Source organism: Hylobates moloch, unplaced genomic scaffold, assembly GCF_009828535.3.
Source record: "Hylobates moloch isolate HMO894 unplaced genomic scaffold, HMol_V3 SCAFFOLD_2, whole genome shotgun sequence".
Classification (NCBI taxonomy): domain Eukaryota; kingdom Metazoa; phylum Chordata; class Mammalia; order Primates; family Hylobatidae; genus Hylobates; species Hylobates moloch.
The window spans coordinates 51,195,331-51,206,360 of NW_026652277.1; the positions used below are offsets into that span (position 1 = coordinate 51,195,331).

Below are 11,030 nucleotides of genomic sequence, written 5' to 3' on the forward strand. Positions count from 1 at the left end.
TCAAGAAGAAATAAAATGTTTATCTAAAAAAAAAGTTTATCTTAAATGTAGACGTCTAAATAATAAGCAGTACAGCTTCTAGCAGGGAGATGGGTCATGCATCTTAAAATCTTGGTACATGCCTGGGCTTGGTGGCCCGTGCCTGTAATCTGGGCACTTTGGGAGGCTGAGATAAGAGGATTGCTTGACCCCCATGAGTTCGAGACTAGCCTGGGCAACATAGTGAGACTCCATCTCTACACAAAATTTTTAAAAATTAACTGGGTGTGGTGGCACGTGCCTGTAGTCCCAGGTATAGGAGGCTGAGGCTAGAGGATTGCTTGAGCCTAGGAGTTCAAGGCTGCAGTAAGCCATGATTGCACCACCGTACTCCAGCCAGGGTGACAGAGCAAGACCTGTCTCTTAAAAAAAAAAAAAAAAAAAAGGCTGGGTGCGGTGGCTCACGCCTGTAATCCCAGCACTTTGGGAGGCTGAGGCGGGCGGATCACAAGGTCAGGAGATCGAGACCATCCTGGCTAACACGGTGAAACCCTGTCTCTACTAAAAAATACAAAAAAAAAAAAAAATTAGTCGGGCGTGGTGGTGGGTGCCTGTAGTCCCAGCTACTCGGGAGGCTGAGGCAGGAGAATGGCATGAACCAGGGAGGCGGAGCTTGCAGTGAGCCGAGATCGCACTCCTGCACTCCAGCCTGGGTGACAGAGCGAGACTCCGTCTCAAAAAAAAAAAAAAATTGGTGCCTGCAGTGATAGGTATTCTATTAACATTTTGCTAAGGGGTTGCTAAATGAAAGGCAAAAGTTCTTTTAGGTATTTTTTCTTTCATAATAGCTAGAGTTTTCAGATTTTATTGCATACTGCTGCAATGAGAAAAATAGGAAAAATTGTAATAAAAGTACTAACCTATTCACTTCCCAATGCTACTTGTCCTTGCTGTGCTTTGGTTATAAATAGTAGTTGTAGTATAAGCAAAATTATGTAAGGGAAGAAATTGCTGTGGTGTAAGAAACAAAACACTGTACCTTAATTCTTTGTGGCCTTTCATATAATCAAAAGTTAATGTTGTTCATTAATCTTGGGTATTTTTATGAGGCTAAATATTTGTTTGCCCAGACAAACCAGAATCTTTTGTTTCCTCTAGATTGTGATACCATTCTTCAGTCTCTTAATCAAAGATATTTATTTCCTCAATGAGGGTTGTGCCAACCGCCTTCCCAATGGCCATGTCAATTTTGAGGTGAGTGTGATAAAGTAGGATACAAAAATCTGAGCACAAGGAGAGGGGCAGCTTCTCCAGCACCGCATTCCTGGCCAGGCAGTCAAAGCCAATTCTGCAGTTTCAGAACAAATTATCTCTTTCCATATTATTTTGTAAGAAATTAACAATACCAAGTAGAAGAGAATAGCTGAGCCATTATGATGATGATTATTACTATTTGAGGGAACTTGAGAAAATTTTTATACCTCATAAATAGAGTTTTATTAAGTGAAGAAAACTATTTAATTCAGAAGATTAAATACCAGAAAGTAGCTGCAGTAGCTCACGCCTGTAATACCAGTCCATTAGGAAGCCAAGATGGGAGGATTGCTTGAGGTTAGGAGTTTGAAACCAACCTGGGCAACAGTGAGACCTTGTCTCTACAAAAAATTAAAATATTAGCTAGTCGCAGTGGTTCGCACCTGTAGTCCCTGCTAGTAGCAGGGAGGCTGAGGCTGAAGGATTGCTCGAGCCCAGGAGTTTGAGGTTGCAGTGAGCTATGATTGCACCACTGCACTCTAGCTTTGGTGACAGAGTGAAACCCTGTTGCCTTAATAAAATAAGAAGGAATCATTTCAAATGGAATTGCCTCTCCCAAGCTCATAATTATTTTTTTATGATCACCTTTATATTCTTTTTTTACTTATCTTCCAGAAATTTTGGGAACTGGCCAAACAAGTGAGTGAATTTATGACATGGAAACAAGTGGAGTGTCCATTTGAGAGGGACCGGAAGATCTTGCAGTATCTGCTCACAGTACCAGTCTTCAGTGAAGATGGTAAGGCCATTCAATAGGAGCTACCACTAGCATCCCCAAATCCTTTATTTAGGAAATTAGTATAGAAATGCTTGGTTACTCATATAGTAATGAGGCCTGTCCTCTGATCTGTTCCATGTTAAGAGCTTTCTGTTTCACAGAAAATGAATGATTTGTCCCTAAAATATTTGCACTTAATATTCATCTATAAACAGTATGTTTCTGTGTTTAAGTATTCTTTATAATACCAGATTTGCAAAGCTGTGGGCATAAATGGGGTTATTGAAGAAATTTTTTTTTTCTTGTTTGAGCTTACTTGAATAGACAAAAGGTGTTTTGTGGTATGTTGATAGTCAATGTAATTTGGAGAAAAAAAAACAAAAACAGTAAATTGCTACCCCCTGCTGTTTAAAAAAGTACTGCAACATTTTGACCTGTTAAAACATTAGGGAATTTGGAGCAGAAAAAGTGATTAGATATAGAAAAAAATCATCAGAAGAGAAGTGAACTCATAAAATACTTAGAGATTTATTTTGTTGATTTGTTATATCCTAATATTACAGGAATTAATAGCACCTATTAAGAGTTTCTCATAGTAGATTGATAGTATTTACAATAATGACTTTTTTTTTTTTTTTAAGACAGCAACTCACTCTGTCACCCAGGCTGGAGCGCAGTGGCATGATCACAGCTCGCTGCAGCCTCAACCTCCTGGGCTTAAGCAATCCTCCCACCTTAGCCTTCCGGATAGCTGGGAGTACAGGCGTGCACCACCATGCCTGATTAATTTTTTTCTTTCTTTCTTTTTTTTTTTTTTCTTGTAGAGACAGGGTTTCCCTGTGTTGCCCAGGCTGGTCTCCAACTATTGGGCTCACATGATCTGCCCACAGCCTCTCAAACTGCTGAGATTATGCCACCACGCCCAGCCAGGAGAACGTTTTGAATTAACATCACCTATGCCAGAGGGGATTTGATTGTTTTTAATCTCTATAAAGAGGATTAATAACAAACTTTTGAATTTTTAAATGAAGAGTCTTTCTGATTTAAAAAGGAAGAAAAATATTAGTAGAATGGAAAATTGGCCTAGAAAACTGGCTTTTTACCTAGTAAAGAGTTTTTTAAAAAAAAGAAAAAAGGAAGAAACAACTCAGGCTACCAAGAAAGAACTCCCACCCCTTTCTTTGTAAAGAACATTAAGTCTGAGTGTACAACAGCATCATATGACTTACATTTTATAAGCTTTTTTTTGCCTTATACATTCTTAGGTAATTAAGTGCATTTTTGGCTTAGAAGCCCTTGGGTTTTCATTGAGATGGTCAGTCAGAGGCAAAGTGATATTCTGTGTTCTTCATGAAACAGTGAAGCTTCTTGGTCATGACTTGATATTTTGAAGAGTATTTTGCTATGGAGTTTGGCTCAAGTTGAACAAGGGATGGATGGTGGTAGATGATGTATCAGGAGAAGGCTTTAATGTTAACGCACTTTCTTTTGTTTGATTGTAGCTCTCTACTTGGCTTCTTATGAGAGTGAAGGACCTGAAAATCATATAGAGAAAGACAGATGGAAGTCTTTAAGGTGGGTCTCATTCTTCTCATTGCTGCACAAGTCTGAAGGAAATTGGCTTTACTTGAAGAAAGCCACATGCGTTCTATAGGAAGCTGCTGTCTATCTGTTCCAAGTCCTCTGCACTTTATCTCTTGTACACCAAATCTTTGTGGCTCAGAATTCTCACTACCATCATTCTGCTTTATTGCCTTTCATTTTTTTATACTGGCAGATATACAGTGACTGTTCTTTTTCTCTCCCATTATTTAATAGAATGAGGAACTGAACCATAATATGGTAAAAAAAAAAAATGCATTGACTTTGTCTAAAATATCAGAAGTTCAGACTTTATTTCTGAAGAGTTCTTCTAACACTAAAATTTTATTTAACCTGAGAGAAAAAAAGAAGTACCAGTAGGCTTCATAAAGTTGGGTTTACCACTTTCCAAGTGGATCTCAGTCCCCTCTTTGAGAGAGTTGGGACTTCAAACATAATCTGGAGATTTTTCAGATTTACAACTTTTGCTATTCTATGAGTGTTTTTGAACAAAACTAGAATAGGGTTAAATTTGTATTTTAAGCATTTGACTTTAATAGGCAAAAGCAGCCCAGGGTATAATATAATCAAAATTGTTATCGCTATAGTCCTACTGAGAAACTTGGAATGTATACCTTTTTGTACTAGGGTTTACAAGCACATTTTCTCTTATTTTTGTGGTCCCAGAATCATTTGAGAGCCTTCATTATACTTGATATTAGGCTAGATTTCATAAACTAGGATATCTAAGATATACTTGGTTTTGTGTGGTTGTGTTTGCTTCAAAGGAAAGCTTAAGCCTTCTTTGTACCTCCCAATGATGAGGGATAAGGTATGAAGGCATTGGAATTCTTATCCTTAGGATATCATAGTAATTGGTGAAGGATTGGAGATGTTTCTTATATCCCCAGACACAAACATAAAGAAGGTTTGGCCAATGCCTAAAGCCATGGGATATAACAGGCTTGTTGGGCTGATGCCTATATATATATGTACAGGACTAAAATGCATTGACTAATTATATATATATATATAAATATATATATATAAAAATATAAATAAAATATATAATTTTGTGCCTGGCAGTGGCACATTTCAATTAAAGTTTTGTATTACTCTGTGTTTGTATTAAAATTCTTAACTGTGCTATTTAATATTATTCATGTGCAAAACATGAGCCTCAGAGTGCATATCTTGCTGGATAAAAGATTTGACAATTACTCCTTTTAGTTATCCTTTTTTGATACATTTTGCCTTCCATATGTCTCCTTTTTAATCCCTCCTTTCTGTGTTTTTAAAAACAGTAAGTTTGGTGGGGTCCCTGGGTATAGCTTAGCTTTTGTTACTTTTCTTGTAGATTTTTTAAAAAATTAGTAAGCAGATTGGCTACACATAAATGATATCTGGTATCTGCATTACCTGTGGTCTCCAGACATTTTAAATTAATCCAGACCTACCTACGAAATTATTTTCTAGTTCTTATTATTTTATGGCATATTCCTATTAACTAGTGGTTAGATTGGAAAGGTTCATAAGTCAAAGGTTTGATATTAAAAGCTAAAGATTGAATTGTATAATGTCTTCCCACGTCTGTACTGTTCACGTAATATATGACATTTAACATTTGATTGTGAAATGGGAAAGGTTCCCTTGTGCCCCTCCCAAGGCATGCGATGGGGGTGTGGTGTGGCTCGCTTCTAGAGGAGCATGCGGATGGGCAGGCTGTGGGGCTCCGACCCCACGGCAGTGTCTAGGGGTGAATGTTTACAGCTCTTGAAGCCCCAGTGGGCCTGTATTACAGGGTGCTCCCTTATTTTGCCATCTATAGGTGGCTTGCGTTAACTAGCTCAGTTAGACCCTCTACCTTGTGGCAAGGACAGAGGGCTTTCTGTATCCCAGCGTTCTTGCCTCGGTGTACTGGAAGAATCGGGACGCACATAGGCTTGGAAAATGAATGCAAAGTTTTTTGTTGTTTGTTTGTTTTTTTGAGATGAAGTCTCTCTCTGTCGCCCAGGCTGGAGTGCAGTGGGAAGATCTCGGCTCACTGCAGGCTCCGCCTCCCGGGTTCATGCCATTCTCCTGCCTCAGCCTCCTGAGTAGCTGGAACTACAGGCACCCGCCACCACGCCCTGCTAATTTTTTGAATTTTTAGTAGAGACGGGGTTTCACCATGTTAGCCAGAATAGTCTCGATCTCCTGACCTCGTGATCCGCCCGCCTCGTGCTCTCAAAGTACTGGGATTACAGGAGTGAGTGCAAAGTTTTATTGAGTGGAAGTAGCTCTCTGCCTATGGCGGAGCCCAAAGGGAGATATTTTTACTTTGGAGTGGGGCCACTTAGTGGCCCAGGCTCTCCTCTGGCTGCCCCTGCCAAACTCCGCCTCATCCTGCCAGTCAGTGGCCTGCTGGTGTGCTGGCGTCTGTCAGTGTGCCCATCTGCCAGCGTGCCCCCCTCAGTGTCCTCTCGACGACCAGCTGCTCCTCAGACTGCCCCTGCCAAACTCCGCTTCATCCCGCCAGTCTGTCCGGTGTGCTGGCGTCTTTCGGTGTGCCCTGCCAGCATGCCGTTCTACCAGTGTGCTCCCCTCAATGTCCTCTCAACGACCAGCCACTTGCGTCTTCTTCAGCAGATGTGTTCCTCACTACGTCCAGCTACTTGTGTGTCTGTCTGCCTGGGGGTCTCGGATTTTTATAGGCCCAGGATGGGGACGTGGTGGGACAGGATGGTCTTGGGAAATGCAACATTTGGGCAGGAAATGTCTGTCCTCACCCAGGTCCGTGGGGGTTGAGCCCTAGCCAGGGACCCGCCTTTCTCTACCCAGCACTTCCCTGCCCCCATTCCGTATCATTTAAAGGGACCGTGCTCTTCCCCTCCCAGCACTCCCATATCAATTGGTTGAAATGAAAGTTATATTCTTTGGTATAAAAGATAGTTTCCACGTTAAAATTGTTTTTTAAGGAGCTTTAAAGAACAGCTCTCATCTGTGTTGGTGTTCAAGCCACGCACTCTGCCTTTTCCATATCCTGTCTGTTGTCATGGCCCAGCTCCAGTGCCTCCCCCGTCCCTGGCCCGTTTTTCCCTAGAAAGAATGTCTCCAGAACTCATACACTCAGGAGGCAGTCTTCCTCTCTCGTTACCAGCCGTGTGGTTTTCTGTAGTGTTTGTGGTTCTTTTCCCTATTGCTATGTAAGCCCCTTGAGGGCAACCACAGGGTCTTCCCCTAATGTCTGCCCCAGCTCTGGACACAGTGTCTTGCTATTACTCATCAGCCCATGCTCCTGTAGTGTCATTGAGTGGTACTGGGTTATCACAGGTGTTGGCCAAGGCATAGCAACCACGGAGAAGTTAAAACAAAATAAAACAAGCTATTATAATTTACAAAATACATACGTTAAGTGGATACTAAGATTAAGCATAATCATCCCTTGGTATTTATGGGGGATTGGTTCCAGGACCTCCTGCAGATACCAAAATCTGAGGATGCTCCAGTCCCTGGTATAATAAAAGGGAACTTTCTGTTGCTGTTGTTTTAAGAAATACTATTTTCTTGTGGTCATCAGTCTTACTGATTGAATAAAATATAACCTGTTAGGGTAAACTCAAAATAATAAATAGATAATACTTGAATATAACCATATACATCCTTTCTTATACTTTAAGTCATCTCTAGATTACTTATAATACCTAATATAATGTAAATACTATGTAAATAGTTGTTGTACCATAAATCATCTCTAGATTAATTTCAATATCTGTTATAATGTAAATGCTATATACATAGTTGTTATACCATATTACTTAGGGAATGATGGCAAGACAAAGAGTCTGTACATATTCAGTACAGACACATATTTTTTGTTTCAAATATTTTTGATCTGCAGTTGATTGAATCCACAGGTGCAAAACCCACAGGTAGAGAGGGCTGACTATATTCTGGAATCATTGTACCTGCCTGAAAACTTTTATACATTAGCTTTGAAGGCTGAAAGATATTTTTACATAGATGCTTTTCTTGGTGGCCCTAGAGCCATTCATTGCAGACATGTAGATTCATCAGTGACAATGACAAATACACCTCTGACGGCAGACACCCTTATTGTCAACTATTGTTTAAACTCTCCCAATGTTCATGGAATGTGTTGTGAAGATGCTTATATCTACCAAGTAAACCCATCTGTGATAACCTATACCTAAAAGCTCTGTATCATTAATGATCTTTGCTTTTTTGTTTTTGTTATAATATAAACCTACCCAAGATATAGATTTATCTGTTTAAGCTTTTGCCATCTCCATTAATAAATGTTTGGTTTTTTTTAAGTGGCTAGCAGTTTTCCCAGAGAGCCAATAGGACTTAAAAGCTTGAATTTTTTTTTCCTGGTTTAACTTTGTAAAATCAAACTTAAAACACAGGAAAGATAAAATTAGTATTACACAAGGCATTTTCATCCTAGTTCAAGTAGTCTGTTACATTCTGTCTTAGGTTGTGTTGTTTTTATTACTCAGGTCGAGCCTCTTAGGCAGAGTTTAACACACAGGAGCTGCCTGCCTGCTGCTGCTGCTGCTTCCTGCAGATCATGGAGGGGCTGGCCTTTGTTTTCTGGCATCTCGCACCACGAACACTCATGAAGACCCTGCAGTCATTGGAGCGCCCGGGTCAGCAAAGCACGCAAGCTCACTCAAGACCAGATGGAGAACTTATTTCCTGCAGCTGACAGATAGACTCAGATTTTGTGAGACTGAAATGTTCACTGAAGACACTTGAGAAAGAATCCTCTAAAAATCCCGGCTCTGCACATGATTCATCTCCTGGAATTTCCATGTGAATCACAGCTCTGCACCTGGATGGAGTTTTCTTTTGTGTGTGTGTGTTTTTTTTATTTGGTTGAACATTTGCTGCTAATGGGACTTGCCCAGCTGAGTGCTGGCTCTGAGGAAGCCCATGTTTCTTTTGTTAACTTAAATGAAGAAAGGAGTGGAGGGAGGGCATCTAAAACCCCCGTTTAGATCCCAAACCTCAGCTCAATCAGTATTGCCAGAGAGGGGTAAGACTGGTTGGAAGCTGACTGTGGACTTTGTTTCCCCTTAGTGTGTGCTGTGTTGTAAATTTTTCTCCTCCCTCTTCCTACAAGGTTTTGAGTTGGCTGCTGGTTAGCAAACTCCTTTTTACCCATATAAGTTATTTAATATAATAATGAAGCTCAACACTGTGGTAGGAAAATAGCCACTAGAAAGAAAAAAAAAAAGCAGAGTTTGTCATTGGACTGCTTAACATGCTAGAAGGACTTTTTTTTTTTTTTTGCTCTTCTGAGCTGTTTACAACTGTGTTCTACAGATGTATTTTTCAGTAGCTTTTTGTTACTTAGTTTTCCATGATGCCTGTTATTTTTCTCTTGTAAATTTAAATGAGCTGACTTTAAGGATCTTAGGAAAACCCATGGCATAATTACAATTTATTTTTTTAACCTACTTTTCATTACTTTTGGGAGTCTGTTGGTAACTAAAGATGTCAACAAAGAATAAATTGGAAAAGTTACCACCCCCCCACTATAGCAGTAAACAAAACATGAAAAACACCTTGCTGTTAACTCAATGGTTGATCTAATTGTGAAATCGTTCACCTTGTTAAACATCTAAGTAAGTCTGTAGTCGCTCTGCAAACAGCCATTATATTTATTTACTCTAGAAGAAACTGTAGAGTAGTAATTCGTGCTAATGAAAAAAACAAAATACCATGTTCAAAACAGATGTATTTGAAAACTTAATGACATGGTTCCAAAAACTAGAGCATGTATGTATGCTGTGCATCATCCCAGCAGACCTAAAATATCCCCAAGTTGTCCCTTTACAGCCATCAATATATTTTACACTCTGCGGCCAGGAGTTGTGGCGTCTTTCTTTTCTTTTGTGGGTGGAATTGTTGGGGGCGGGCAAGGGCTATAATGACAGTGGATCAGTTCAAGAGACTGGCTAAGAATGTATCTGAGGAAGTTGCCTTAACAGTTTGTGCATGGACATTTATTTTTTAAAAAAGAATGATAGTATTATTTGCCAGGCATTTTCTAAGTGTTTAGCATAGATTCATCTCTACTTATTAGGGGTGGAAATAATAACTTGTACAAGGGCACATAGCTAATGAGAGGCACAAATACTTGAAATGGGCCTTCTAATTCCAGACCCCAAGCTTTAAACCACACCACCACAGCATCTCAAACTTCAATATCCTTGCAAATAACCCAGGAATCATTTTTACATGCAGTTGCAGATTCTGTCGGTCTGGGATGAGGCTCAGGGGATGCTGATGCTGCTGGTCCTGGGATCCCGCTGAGAGTAGGAAGGCACTTCCGCCTCATGATACCTGTTGAGATTTTAATTTATGGGGGTAGCTGAGAGATGACACACAGAGGCCAGTGCCACTGAAAGCTTTATATTACTCAATTTCCCCAGAGAAAGGGCACATGCCATGCCATGCTGGGCCACAGGGGAAGCACTGGTGTCGGTCAGGGGCAGAAGCAGGAGCAAGAAGAAAGCATAGGCTGTCACTGAGGTTTCTGCAGGGAGGCAAGGCAGAGCAAGGCCAACAGTTTCCTATTGGCAAGTCTGAATAATTCCAGCAGGCTCTGGGCTGGAGGGGCGGTCTCCATTTGCCTGGTACCTACCCCCTGGGGTGAGTTAGGGCAATTTGTACATTGGCTTGGTGTGTGATAAAGGGGAAGTTTGCGGCTATGTTCTTGACAATAGTTAGATATGCTCAGGGCCCAGTCCTTTGCTGTCTCTAAGAATTAGCTAGTCCTGGGAGTCTCTTCCCTGCCAGCAAAATTTATAAGATACCAGAACATCATAAGATACAGAAAAAAAACCATGATGAATGCAACTTCACAATATTGCCTCCTTTCTCCTTGCACTGCCTTTCCCTGATCCCTCTACCACTTTGGTTATTGTAACAGCAACAAGGTTTATCTTTCAACCGTCTGCACCAGGGGTCAGCAAACTATGGGCTGATGGCCAGATCTAGCCAGCTGCTTGTTTTGTCTGGCCCACAAGGTAACCATACTAGAAAAAAAAAAGATTTCATGATGTGAAAATTATCTGAAATTCAAATTTCAGTCTCCTTAAGTAAAGTTCTATTGGAACATGGCCACACATTTATTTATATATCTTCTTGTGGCTGTTTTCTGCTACAGCTGCAGCGTCTTATACTTGTAACAGACCGTATGGCCCATAAAGCCTCAAATATTTACTTTATGGGACTTGATGGAAACTTTACTGACCCCTGATCTAAGTGTTTCTTTTAAGCATTGCAAAGATAGTTTGCAAAAATGCTATGAGAGCTCTATTATGGCATTAGATACCTAAATGTAGTGGCTGAAAAAAATTTCCTAAAGTGGTATTAGGCCTAAAAAAAAGTGATTCTAGGGCTACTTAAACAAGAAACTTTTACA

General features: G+C 40.3%; 1 protein-coding gene across 2 annotated transcripts in view; it reads left to right on the forward strand.

Annotated features, from left to right (window-relative positions):
* RASGEF1B (RasGEF domain family member 1B) overlaps positions 1-9,473 on the forward strand; it is a 632,849-nt gene extending 623,376 nt beyond the window's left edge. For both annotated transcript variants that reach the window (XM_032149109.2, XM_058433484.1), the window contains 4 exons: positions 1,138-1,233; positions 1,909-2,032; positions 3,514-3,586; positions 8,095-9,473. In XM_032149109.2, the coding sequence (XP_032005000.2) occupies positions 1,138-1,233; positions 1,909-2,032; positions 3,514-3,586; positions 8,095-8,119 (318 nt within the window). In that variant the 3' untranslated portion in view covers positions 8,120-9,473. The remainder of the gene's footprint in view (positions 1-1,137; positions 1,234-1,908; positions 2,033-3,513; positions 3,587-8,094) is intronic.
* The last annotated feature ends 1,557 nt before the right edge of the window (positions 9,474-11,030 follow it).